Here is a 14,951-nt window from a genome sequence, read left to right as displayed (position 1 = left end):
CCTGTCCTCCCACAAGAAAAAGATTATATATTCAACTAAGTTGGCTGCTAATGGACCTGCTCGGTGCAAATCTAACGCCGATGACCCTTACAACCTTCCTCCAAAGGCGCCTGCTGACCTAAAGCCTACCTGCGGTGTACCACACGACAGAAAATGCCTTCCATACAGCAAAATCCCTCTCAGAAATAATTGGAAAAAACTCGGAAAAAATCGAGGAGACAAATGATAAATTCTCAAGAATCTGGGACGTGATCATAGGATTACAGGAATCCCTAGACAGTCTTAAAACTGTGGAAACAAATAATCTCGCACGGATTTGGGATGCGATCAAAGGAGTGCGGGAATCGATAGACAATCACACAGATAGCCACCAGACTCCTTTGAATGCGGCATCCAGTTTTTTCTCGCCTCCCAGCAACACGGGAGTGACCCCATCACCTATAGACCGTTCTGAGGGGACTGTTGGTCTCCCAACTTCTCCCTCCCCAGTACCTCTGGTGGAAGATAGATCTCCAGTGATGATTACCAGCCCTCGTGATTCTCCCCAGCCTATCTCTCCCCCCCAACCCCCCATCGTAGATGCAGATGAGAGTGATCATGAGGGGTCTGGAGGCTGGCAGATACAAACAAGCGGAGTCCAACATTCGTGTTTCACCTCGACCACACCTGAGAAGAGATGTCACGCAATAATTCACAATCTGCCCTCATCGGTGACACTAAACGCCATAGTGGAGAGAGTCAAGTTTCTCACTGCCTCTGACCCACTCATCTCTCACGAACCCCCATGCAAAAGTAAACATAAAGTGGCTTACAGGATTACCTGCCTATTTCAACACCTCGACGTTCTTAAAGGCGAGAATTTCGGTCCTAATATATTAGTTTCAAGATATAAACTAATCCGGGGGCCAACCACCCCCAGGGAAACTTACTGACCCCACAACCAGGGTCATTTACACCGCAAGTGCCAGCCAACCGCCCAAGGCGAGTGACTGGCCACTCCCCCTGGCTAACCCCCATCCACCCAAATGATCTGCGCATTCATCTCCCATCTTCATGAGTAGCCATGGATACATTAAACCTAATCTCTTGGGAAATTTATGACCTCAAGCGGAACATTCCTCTCCTAAACATGTTCTGCAAAAACTTCAAAGGCATCATTGCATTGCAAGAAACTCTCCTCTGGCCACATGGCCTTGTCATCTGCGATTCAATACATGAAGACTTCAGAACCTCGACTTCATTGATGCAAGTTACAGATCAAATCATAGCCGGTCGCCCGAAAGGGGGACTTTCTTTCCTGTGGCACAAATCGTTAGACAATATGATAAAGGTGATGACCTACAGGAGTGACAGATTGCTGGGGCTTCAAGTAATAGTAGGGAGCTCTAAAATCCTAATAATTAATGTTTACATGCCATGGGAAAATAGCAATAATTTTTATCATTACTGCATGATCCTCGGGGACTTACACAGTATTATTCACGATTCTCCTGCTGATCATATTTATATAATTGGGGACCTTAATTCTCACCCCACAAAACAATTTTATAATGAACTTACTCGCTTCGGTCAAAATCAGGCTCTCCAAATTAGTGATGTAATGCTCCTCCCTCCCTCCTCCTATTCATACGTACATAATAGAGCGGACGCAATTACAACCTCCTGGCTGGACCACTGCATCACATCTCCACAACTTCATGAGTCTATTATGACCTGCAATATTCGCTACAATCTTGCAAATGGCTATGATCACATCCCCCTAACTGACCGCCCACCAGCGGTAAACTGGTATTTTAAAAACCAACAGAAAACCAGATACTTTAGGGCGACCACGGAAACCAGGTTGCAGTCAATAGTTCAACCAGCAGACGCCTTTCTTTGTACTAACACAAATTGTAGAAATAACCACCACAGGCGGGATCTGTATGAATTCTACTCGAACATAATCTCCGCTATGCTTGCATCGGGCAGGGCTGCATATAGATTTCGTCAAGGTAATTCTTGTAATATACCTGGATGGAATGACTTGGTAAAAGATCTGTATACATGCTCACGAGAAATGTTTTTACTGTGGAGGTAAAATGGTAGCCCGAGGGAAGGACACACTGCATTACTAATGAGACAGGCAAGAGCGCAGTTCAAACTTGCTCTTAAGCACTGCAGATTAAATGAAAAACAACTAAGAGCTGATGCAATGTATAGAAACTTAGAATCTGGTGATTATCCTCGTCTTTGGAAAGATATCCAGTCCTTAAATCCCAAAACTAAAAAGCTATCACAGAGAGTAGGGGAAGCAGTCAGAGACGAGGCTATCGCAAGTATGTGGGCCGATCACTTCAACAATATCCTGAATTGCATAAATGATCAAGATTCCCGAAGTGATGTAGATAACCTCCTTACTGACAACATTCAATTTCATTTTGCAGACCGTATTACGCCAGGTAACATCAGCGATGCCATAAGCAGCCTACCTAATAATAAATCGCCCGGCTGTGATGGTCTTCCCGCAGAGGCTTTCAAATTCTGCCATCCGATAATCAACATTTTGCTAGCTGACCTACTCAATACGTGCATAATTCGCCAGTTTCTTCCAGACTCCCTACTCTCAGTTCACCTGATACCATTAATCAAAAACAAGCTAAAGGATGCAGCTGACCCTGGCAACTACCGGCCGATTGTAATCACAACGATCGCATCGAAGATACTTGAGTCGGTTCTTCTAGTGAGACTTCTCCCCTTTCTACACACCACTGACAACCAGTTCGGGTTTAAAGCAAACCACTCAACCGACGCCTGCATCTACATACTGAAAGAATTGCTGAATTACTACCTATCATCAGCCTCTCCTGTTTTCCTTTTTGTTTTGTGGATGTGAGAAAAGCATTTGACAGAGTAAACTACCTGAAGCTCTTCCTGAAGCTGCATAAAAGGGGTACACCCCCATATCTAATTGGCATTTTACATTGCTGGTTCTCCACACAGCAATTCTGTGTTAAATGGGGTAACGTATTATCGTACACCTTAGGGTCCTTAAACGGGCTATGGCAAGGGGGCATTCTCTCTCCATACTTGTTTAATATATACACAGATGCCTTGAATGTCAAATTGAACTCACTCCCAATCAGATGCACTGTCAATGAAACAACTATAAACAAACTCTGTTACGCCGACGATATGGTTCTGATTTCCCCATCAGTGCAAGGTCTCCAACGACTCATCGACACTTGCCGCCAATATGTACAGGAATTTGATATAATTTACAACGAAGCCAAGACCCAGTGCACGTCGCTGCTCTCGAGATCGTTAAAGCATATTGCAGAACCACAAATTTTCTTCGGAAACCATCGGCTGGAATTTGTGCACGAATTTCCGTATTTGGGTTCACATTATCACCGACAACCTAAAAGATACGGCAGACATTGAATAGAGGCGTCGTAAACTATGTGCAACCGGCAACATGATTGCAAGGAGGTTTGCCTACTGTCACCGGACGTGAAACTGCTGCTCTTCCGCTCGTACTGCTATAGTAACTATGGGTGTTCATTCTGGACGAACTATACCCGAGAGACCATTAGACGTATCACTGTTGTGCACAATGACATTTTGAGACGCCTCACAAACACTCCCTGCTACCACTCCACCACACAGATGTTCATAGAAATCAACCTAGACAATTTAAAAATCATTGTAAGGCGAACAATGTCCAGTCTGGTAACCCGAGTGAGAAACAGCGGCAACTCGCTCATACAAACCGCCCTAAGGAGTGAAGCAAGAAGATCTAAATTGTGAGAAAGATGGGAAAATGAGGCCTTTGTCCCCTAAAGGACTTAATCTCTGTATTGGAAAGATGTCATCTGCAGATTCTGTCATTACTATTATATTTATTGCTGATATTTTACTTTCTCATTATTACTATGAATACTATCAATTTTCGTATTTAGCCCTCTGGACCTGACTCCTGTAACCACCTAAGGTCTCTAGTTGAAATTAAATTTATATAATCTGTGCACTAACTGTTATAACTCTCAATGCATTTTTTTCTCGCCAATATTATTACTGTTATTACCAGTATTATGATTAATATCATTTATGCTACCTCAGCTATTTTGGGGATAAGGGCCGATTACTAATTTTTTTATCATGTTGTCTCATGTATCTAGATTATGTCTGTTATTGTCCGTATTTTGTATATTTTATATGGCCCTGAGCTGAATAAAGGATATATTATTTTTATTATTATATATATATATATATATATATATATATATATATATATAAGTATATATATATATATATATATATATATATATATATATATATATATATATATATATATATGCGAGGTAGGTTGTAGTCAACAGGGGAAAAGAAAAGCTGAAATTCCTTTTAGCTCAACAATTTCGGCCTCCTCCATTGGCCCTTATCGAGAGCTGCTTGTGGACTACAACCTCGTATATCTATCTTCGTAAAAAAGGAATACTAGAACCTGATATATATATATATATATATATATATATATATATATATATATATATATTTATATATATAGATATATGTATATGCATATATATATTTAAAATATATATTTATATTTATATTTATAATTCAGATATATATTCTATATATATATATTATATATAAGTATACGGATATGACATATGACTAACAAAGGTACATCTACTAAAATATAAAATATATTATATATATATATATATTCTATACTATATCTTATATCATATAATCTATCATCTTATATATATATATATATATATTTAATTAAATATTATATTTATATTTCACTATTTAATTCTAACAATATAAATAATAAATATACATCTATCTAGATGCTCATATATATCTATATATATATTTATATTTATAAAATATAATATAAAAATATATATTTATATATATATATTATATATATTTTATATATATATATCTATAGATATGATATTGAATATAAATATAATATAAATATAATATATATATATATAATAATATAATATATATCTATATATATATATAATATATAAATATAATAATATATATATTAACAATATTAAATACAAATATAAAAATATATTTATATAAATAATATATAAAAAATTATAAATATAATATTTACATATATATATATATAAATACTATTATATATATATTAATAAATTATTAATAAATATTTAATATAATACATAGAAAAAATATATAATATAATATAATAATATTATATTATAAAATTATAAAGATTTACAATATTAAAATAATATAAATATAATAGAAATATAAATATAAATCATATATTATAGATTTAAAATAAAAATAAATTATAAATATATAGAAATATTTAAAATATTAAAAATAAACAAAATATAATATTAAATATAAATATATACAGATTTAAATATAAAAAAACATAAATATATATAAATATAAAATATACATATATATATATAATATAAATAGATAATATATAAATGTAAATCTAAATACTTATAAGAGTTTTTAGAAGGGGTTCTAAGTATTGCGATTCTAAAAACTATTTGAGGTGGGTCTGGTAGAACCCCCCTAAAACTGCTTATAACTGCCTACCTTTAAAGTTTGAATACCAAATGTATACCTTATAATATACATATATAGTACAATATATATATATATATATATATATATATATATATACATATATATATATATATATATATATATATATATTCATATATATATATGTGTGTGTGTGTATTCATATATATATATATATATATATATATATATATATATATATATATATATATATATATATATATATTCATATCTATACATATATATATATATATATCCAAAAAAAGAGCAAAGAATTTGAGAAGTTAAGAGGTATTGTGGCTATTACAATTACGCACACACGCGCACACACACACACACACACACACACACACACACATATATATATATATATATATATATATATATATATATATATATATATAATTATATTCAATATATATATATATATCCAAAAAAGAGCAAAGAATTTGAGAAGTTAAGAGGTATTGTGGCTATTACAATTACGCACACACGCGCACACACACACACACACACACACACACACACACATATATATATATATATATATATATATATATATATATATATATATATATATATATATGGCATAAAAAAAAATTTTGCATAGGAATTCAGCACCAATCTTACCCCATTAATGTGATCGTACGCTGCCATTGCTCGCACCCATTTGCAAAGACCCTCGGCAGCACTGGAGGCCTTGGCCACAGCTACAGGATCGAACTCAGGAAGCTTCACATATTCTCTGTTGATTTTGTCCATCACTCCTTCGGCAATGTTGTCTTTGTCATACTCACGAAGTTGTTGCAGGAAACTCAGGTCACCCAGGAGGCGTTTGCTTGGACCCCAATAATCCAAAGTCTGGGAATTAAATTGGAATTAAAATGCAGTTCTAATATTTTCTCTTTTTTTTTCTTTTACTAACGAGTTAAATTGTGATTCTTAACAATAAAGAGTGACATAGCAGGGTAATTACAGCAAATCTTTATGATTGTCTCCTGCAGCAAAATATAGTACAATAAAATGAATGGCTCTATGAATCAGTATTAACCATCGCATGTTCAATTTCATACTTTGCATATCCAAAGAGAGAGAGAGAAAGAGAGAGAGAGAGACTTACTATTTTAACAGAGTTGCTTTTCACTTTTTCAGGCTTGACTTCCAGCATGACGCAAACTGCAGCCATCACTAGTTTAATGGCATTTGGTGGGTTCTTCATGCTCTTCACTACAGTGATGTCAGCAGGCTTTAATGTATTGAGGGCTTCGATGGCCTCTAGAGCAGAAATGAAAATAATGAAGATAAGATTCTGTAGCTATCTTACTGTTTACGATTCCATTTTTTACCTAGAGTTTTACTCCGCTAAAGGTGCTCATTGAGACACGCAAACTCAATCTCCCAAATATTCAAATGATATAATAATCCATACATCGGGATGACTTTTGAACGGTATACTCCATATTAACTGTCAAATACACACCGCTATAACACTAAGAAAAACGGAAAGTCTTTCATATTTTTCTTATCCGACTTTAGTGATATGTCATTGTATTTTCTAAAATATCGTGTATAGAGCACAATAGCCCGTCCCTCGAATTGACAAAGAACCACATATATAATGATCAACAAAACAGGTAAACAAAGTAACTAATGGCACACCCAGTAGATGGTGTATATGTAACCCGTATTAGAGGGAAGAGAGAATAAAAGATTTCTATTCTTTTTGCTCATTCACAACAAAGTACGTATGCAACTGATTCTAAATAGATATGTAATAAGTAATAAGTTCACGAGGGCTATACACAAAATACTTCTGCATCTATTTCTGAACACCATGACTGCAATATTAGTTTATATATTATGGCCTGAGACATATTCACAGAGGTGGCCGATATCTGCAATCCAAGGGCTCACAGCAGCATGCTGGAAAAATGTTCATTTGACTACATTACTGAGACGGTTGCCACAAAACTGAGGTAACATGCCAGCATCTATTATACATTTAAATTGTTAGAAAATTAGGTTTGGTATCACTCGGTCCAGTTTTTAGGGCAAGCGTGCCCTTTGCATTTTTATTTCTTTTTGACTTGTAATAACCATACGATTCTAAATCGTAAATAATAAAATAATAATGAAATTCAATTGAAAGCACCTAATTATATTGAAAGTGGTAAACTTTACATAAAAATAACCTACCAACAGATTAGCGAGGAATTATTTCTGATTTAGAGGTATGTGTTTATTATAACTGGTCCAGATATCATTGTATTGTCCTGTACTCATTCTGACAATCCTCTATTACCGTACATATACGGTAATAGAGGATTGTTAACATTCATATCAAAACAACTTTCATTTTCCAATAAACTTGAAAAAAATATATATGTCTGTTTAGGAAATAGTATGACCCTATAATACTGTCTATTTCTGTTTTAAAAGTATAGAATAAAAAAAAGTAGTAATGCCAGCCAATAATGATTTTTCTTTATTTTATATACTATTTTTGTTTTATTGAAGTGCTTAAAACTATATTTTTGACAAACCTGCCACCTAAACCAGTCGAACAAGTAAACTCACTTAATAAAATGACTAAGCAAAAGTGAACTCCAGCGAGCATCGAGACAAGGAATCCCGAGTATATCCTTTCTATTTGCCTGTTAAGGCATTGTCTGGAGCTGGGGTAAAATACCTTGTCAACCAACATCAGTTGCTAGACGCCCAGTTGGCATGCCAAGAGGAGCTGCCCCAATTGGGAAGGGCAGAAAAAGAAAGTCTGACTTGCTCTTAAAAGCAGCTAAATGTAAGAGAAACTTGGCATTCAATGTTTTGCTGAACCAGCAAAATGCCAAAAGCCATTAACTTTAGTGAAATGTTAAGCCTTGTGTCCTATCTTTGCTAAATGTATCTTCAAAGCTCAAATTTCTGAACTATGTTACCCATCTTGTAACTGCTCTTTGTACTTTCTTTAGTTCTATATTTATGATTTTTTTAAATGAGAACTCCATATCCCTGCTGCATACTCCAGAGTTGTCTTCTGAAAGATATTATTCTTTTCACCATTTCTTCATCCACTGTGAAAACTACCTTTATATTTGCTAGAACTGCGTATGCAGTTCTCACTTATTATTTCTGTGATCTTCAGATTGTAATTTCTTTATTTATTAGGACTCGTGTATGTATTACCTACTAGCATCCATGCCATGTGGGTAGGAAGCTGATTATATATTATCTACAGACATTTATAGTAATGTATTCTGTGATGCTTCTCATATTCCTTTGTATGGGATGGCTGATATATATTAGATGGGTACTGTTTATTATCACCATTTCTTCATCTACTGTGAAAACTACCTTTATTTGCTAGAACTGCATAATGCACTTCTCACTTATCATTTCTGTGATCTTCAGATTATAGTTTTTTATTTATTAAGACTCGTGTAAGTGTCACCTACTAGCATCCATGTGCGTAGAAAGATGCTTATGTAATTATCTAAAGACATTTATTAAATTAATGTTCAAAAAGGGGTTTATTTTTCATACAATATATTTTTTGTTTAGTATTCCCACACTTATTAACCCTCCCACTTGTCCTTTTACTATAAGTCTGCAGCAAGTAAGACTATTGATCTCGCAGCTTCATATTATCATTAGTATTATTTAGCAATAGAGACTGATGTAAGATATTTTCACAGTATAGACATTTATTTTTTAAACCCCCTTCATGTCCATGCTTGATGTACATAAAAGTTCATTTATACACATTGTACTGCAGTGTAGATGATGGAAAGTGAAGAGCAGGTTGTAACAACAGGAAAAGCATGTTTGGACTAGAAAAAACAGCAGGCTGCATGAAGTTCCAAGTTGTGCAAGGTTGCCACCCTTTAGAGGTGAATATATCTGAGAGCAAAAATGAAGGAACACAAACGAAGTACTGAAATTAAGGTCAATGCATCATGAAGTGAAGAAAATTTTTCTGAAGCATACTATCTGAAAAAGGAAGGTCGAGCCTGTAAAATTTTGACATATGCAACGAAAATAATACTACAGAAGTGTATGCAAGGGTAAAAATTGAGAAAAATCATAAAAATTCCTTTTCATATATGACTAATAATTTCACCAACATTCCTTTACCCAATTCATCAATGGCTCACACATTTATTTTCCACATTGTCGCGGATATGTAGTCGCTCCCTACTTTGTTTGTTGTTGTTTTGGTATCGCCGCCATATTGGTTTTGGTGTTCTTCCGCCGATTTCGGTCAGCGGTCGAGTGGGCCCGCGAATCTGTAGGTGCTCCCAATTATTATTGCTGCAAAGCACTCCTTTCTGGTATTTCCCCACCCAAAACCCCCGATTCCCAACTGGGGGCCCCCAAGCTTGTTGGGTGGAAAAGGGGGTTAAAATAACATTTCCTCAAGAAAACAAGATGAGATTCACTGAAAAAACACCATTAAATGAAGGATTGTTAATTGTCTTTTAGAAACTGGTGATGCGGCTTGCTTCTGAAGAATTACCGCCGTGTTTAGTACTGGCCCTTGGGGGTTAATTACAGTCGTCCGAATAAATATTACTTTAAATTCTTGTTCAGTGGGTAAAATAACATAGGAAAACGTCAATTGCCATAGTCTAGGCCACCGCGGATTGCTTCTGTAGAAATACCCTAAATGTGATGTTTACTCTATTGAAAAACAAAAATTTATTTACAAATTCCTTCTCGTATATAGTAGTAAAAGAAAAATAGAAGTTAACCCACACGTCAGCTAACGAATGTAAACAAAACTTCGGGTTTAGGAAACGAAGCTCCTTTCCTATTAAATGCGCTAGTCATTTGACCATAACTCATATTAATCAAGTAAATATGTATGATATCTGGAAACACCATTAACTGTCACATTTTGAGCTTCAATTACGATGAAATGTGTATATATTCGTGTAATTGTCATAGCATCCGTTCACATCGTAAACACTTTAGCTAAAGAACTTTGACTAGCAGCATATTACAATAAATTTATGAATAATATTGATTTATATAGCTAATTATGCATATTGCTATCGTAAAATATGGATATAAGTCACAATTTCATGTTTAGACAACATGAAAATATTAAAAAAACATAACAAAATAAGCTAATGACAGAGAAGAACGAAGAGGGCAGTACGGCGGGGCAAAATGCGTAGTCTGCTAGGGAAGTGAGATATCTCCGCCCACAGTGCTCTAGGGGAGGAGCCTGGAGGAGCCTGGCCGAAGCTCAGTGCAGTCCGGGAATATGCCTCCGGTGTTGACGGGCAAATTCTGGCGGGCTTACCAGTGAATGTTGTCCACACGGGTGAGGCGATGGAGAAGTGGGCGTGCCCAACGAAGCCAGTGGTGTGTTCAGTGCGGTACGATAAACATGGTGCCTACCGCAAAGAAGATATTGTGTAGTATGATAATTGCTTTGTGTGTGATGAAAAAGAAGAGAATATAGTGCAAAGAATGGCTCAGTAAAGGGATTTTGACGAAGGAAAAATCTATTTCTGGGCAAGGACCTGTGTCGCCCAATGAAATGCTTCCTTTAGTGTTCATTTCTAAGGTAATATATAGCTATAATTACCAGAGAAAAACTAAAATAGTAATGCCAGAGTAAAACTGGCTCGCTCACCTTTAATAAAGGTGTCGGTATGGTATCTGGGGCGAGTGGAAACCACTACCAGAGGTCCCTTGCCATTTAGACTCTCCCTTCCTCAATATTCCTAGTCTACAGAGGAGCCGATCCAAGGCCCCGCTACCCGCTACTACTACAACTAGCGCCTTTGTTTTCATTCCTGTAGATAGTACCCAAGCTGGGCCAAATAGGGTGTGGAAGAAAAGTGGGGTGGGATTTCACTGGGCGACACAGGTCCTTGCCCAGAAATAGATTTTTCCTTTGTCAAAATCCCTTTTCTGGGCTCAGCCTTTTTCGCTCCATGAAATAGTGCCAGAGAATTGGCCCCACCAGCTTGAAAGAAAAGTGTTGATAATCAATGATTACAGGTAAATTAAAACTCGATTAGAGTTAAATACTATAATGTATAGGTAATTAATTATTGCAATAAACAATAAAATAGTACAAGTAATTGAGAGTTTCAATGATCCTTAAAACTAACTTATCTACACAGAGGGGTTAAATAACCCACAATGGTTCAAATAACACACACCAGTTAACAAAATTACCACAAGGGAAAATAGACCCAGATACAACTATATACAGTACAAATCATCAATATATACAGAAAGTGCCATCCAAGTTAAAGTATGAACCCGGTAACGACCGAGCTACGGCAAGAATGCTAGCGAGGCAGGTAGGAGAGAGAGAGATGTAAGAGAGACATAGGCTATATAACTACTTATTACTAATTATGCAGTGTCAGGGGAAACTGTGTTTCCGGCTGCCACTGCTGGAAATTTAAGAACCTCTGAAGACTTCAAGTAGTAGCACTTAAATACTCTCGGAGATTTCCAGCCTGTGTATACTTCTTAAGATCGTCAAAATTCATATGTTGAAAATAATTAATGGAGGTGGCTACTGCCCTAACATCATGTGCCCTTGGAAAAGATTCCGGGTTAGCTTGTTTTATGAAATACAAAATTTGTTGTCTAATCCCTTTTAGGGAAATAGTGCCGCCTTTTTCCCTAATGAACAAGGGGCCTGAAGATATCAGGGCAGTCCTGCTTAAATATGCTCTTGGGGAATTAACTGGACATAGGGATGGGTCCTGGGGAAGTGGGACAATCTTCCATGGAGCCCATCTATCTTGTGGATCCTCATTTTTAGCTAGAAATTGACGATCTGGTGAGAGTAGTAGTTCTCCTGTAGGGAGAAATTCAGTATGATCTGATTCCCTAGATAGGGCCAACAGTTCAGAAATTCTGGCGCCTGAGGCTAAACTTATTAGGAATAATGTTTTCCTTAAGAGGGTTATATAATTACATGAGTCATTATTAGTGTCAGAAGCCAATTTAAGGACATCGTTTAAAAACCACGAGACCGTCCTGGGTCTCTCAGTTGGTCTAAGTCTTGCACAAGCTCTTGGAATGGATGAAAAGTGCGAATCTGTTAGATCTAAATTGAAGTCAAATTGGAAGATCTTCTTAAGTGCTGATTTGGTAGTAGTAATTGTACTAGCTGCTAAACCTTTTTCGAACAAGGTTCTGAAAAAGGTTATGGCCAGATTTGTGGACATGGTTTGTGCATTTGAGTCCTTTAAAAACATAGCTAGTTTCTTAACTGCTGAGTCATATTGATGCAAGGTCGATTCCCGTTTGTCAGATTCTAAGAACAGGATGTTCTGAGGATCGATGTTGGCATCTTTCTAAACTGCAAACTTCATGAAGTCCATAAAGTTAGGGCTTTCTGAATTCCTGAGGAAGTGGACACAGTCCTCGTTTGAACCAACTGCGTCAGTTTGGGATTGGGAATCTGTTGAGGCCGGAGTCCTAATTCCAATAGTAGAAGGAACCAATTGCTCTTGGGCCAATTGGGAGCTACTAGTGCAATGTGACCCTTGAACGTCCTGAGCTTGTTCAGGACTTTCAGGAGTAGATTCACTGGAGGAAAGAGGTAAATTCTCTTCCATACATTCCAATCTATAGCCATAGCGTCCGTGGCGTAAGACAGAGGGTCCAGGTTGGGAGCCACATAACCAGGAAGTCTGTGGTTCGACTCTGTGGCAAAGAGATCCACCTGAAGTCCTGGTACCTGTTGACAGATCCAACTGAATGACTCCTTGTCCAATGTCCACTCCGATTCTAGCGGGACGGATCGTGATAGGGCGTCCGCCACCACGTTCCTGACTCCTGCTAGGTGAGTGGCTGACAGGTGCCATTTGTTCTTGTCTGCTAAGGCAAATATGGCTATCATGACATGGTTCATGTGGCTCGATTTGGAGCCACCTGTTTATGCAGTGGACTACTACCGCACTGTCCAATACCAACTTGATATGAGACTTCTTGGCTGGTCGTAGCCTTTTCAGGGTAAGAAACACTGCCATAGCTTCCAGTACATTGATATGTAGCTGGCAGAATGTTAGAGACCAGGTTCCCTGTACCTTTTTGTACTGTGAGTAACTACCCCAGCTGCTTAGTGAGGCGTCTGTGTGGACCACTAGGGCCGGCGGAGGAAATTGCAAGGGTATTGTCTTTGACAGATTCTTGATTTCCGTCCAAGGGCGGAGCCTCTTGCGTAAGATCGCCGGAATGGGAGCCATCTTATCCCGGGATCTTCGGTTTGCTTTCGAGCACCAAACCCAGTTTATATCCTTTAGTTTGGCTTTCAATAGAATGTCCGTTACTGATGCAAATTGGAGTGAACCTAGGATTCTTTCCTGGTTCCTCCGGGACGTCTGTTTGTTTCTGAGAAATTGCCTTGTGGCCTTGGCTGTTTCTCTTCTCTTTAACGGCAGAATTGATAGAGTATGAGAGTTTAAGTCCCATTGGATTCCTGGCCACTGGGAACGTGACTCCAGTGTCAGCCGGGACTTGGTTCTGTTTATCTGGAACCCTAAATGTTCCAGAAACTGAATTACCTTGACCGTTGCCTTGTGACATTCTTTGATACTTGTGGCCCATACGAGCCAATCGTCCAGATAGGCTACTAACATTATTCCCTGAGTTCTCAACTCCTGTACTACTGTTTCCGCCAATTTGGTGAATATTCTGGGCGCTATGTTGAGCCCGAATGGCATTACTCTGAAGGAGTAAGCCTTCTTTCCTAGTTTGAAGCCTAGGAATGGGCGGAAGTGTCTTGCTATTGGGACATGATAGTAGGCACCTGTAAGATCTATAGAGGTGGTGACGGCCCCACGGGGAAGTAAGGTCCGCACCTGTGAAACGGTCAGCATTCGAAACTTGTCGCAATGAATGAATGAGTTCAGATGGGACAAGTCTAGAATTATTCTTAATTTGTTTGAGTCTTTCTTTGGCACGCTGAAAAAGTGCCCTTGAAACTTTAAGTTTCTGACTCTTGATACTACCCTCTTTTGAAGAAGTTCTTGGGTATACTATACCAATTCCGCTGTTGGTTTTTGGTAAAAGGTGTTGGATGGAGGAGGACCTTGAAGCCAACTCCACCCCAGACCTTTGGTCACAATGCTCTGTGCCCAGTTGCTGAACCCCCACCGATGTCGGTAGAGGTACAGCCTCCCTCCTACCTGGTGATTCTCACTGATTTGCTGATGGACGGCGACCTCGTGCTCCCCGGAAGCCTTTGCCCCGGTTGGTGGCTCTTCCAGCACCCCGGTGATGGGTGGGACCCCTAGCTCGGCTGCCTCTAGCGAACCTATTGAATGCTTGAAAGGACTGTGATTCATAGGTCGCATTAAAGGCTGGAGAAACTGCAAAGGAGGTCGAAGCCT

At 37.6% G+C, this 14,951-nt stretch overlaps 1 protein-coding gene across 1 annotated transcript in view; it reads right to left on the bottom strand.

Moving 5' to 3' along the window:
• LOC135201869 (dynein axonemal heavy chain 3-like) overlaps positions 1-14,951 on the bottom strand; it is a 250,908-nt gene that overhangs the window by 59,128 nt on the left and 176,829 nt on the right. Inside the window, exons 52-53 of the mRNA XM_064231170.1 lie at positions 6,701-6,855; positions 6,211-6,441 (exon numbers count right to left, since the gene is read on the bottom strand). Of these exons, the coding sequence (XP_064087240.1) occupies positions 6,211-6,441; positions 6,701-6,855 (386 nt within the window). The remainder of the gene's footprint in view (positions 1-6,210; positions 6,442-6,700; positions 6,856-14,951) is intronic.

The sequence above is a fragment of the Macrobrachium nipponense genome, chromosome 28 (genome assembly GCF_015104395.2).
Source record: "Macrobrachium nipponense isolate FS-2020 chromosome 28, ASM1510439v2, whole genome shotgun sequence".
NCBI lineage: Eukaryota > Metazoa > Arthropoda > Malacostraca > Decapoda > Palaemonidae > Macrobrachium > Macrobrachium nipponense.
Note: the sequence above shows the minus strand (reverse complement) of the source record. Positions and strands in the feature narration are given on the sequence as shown.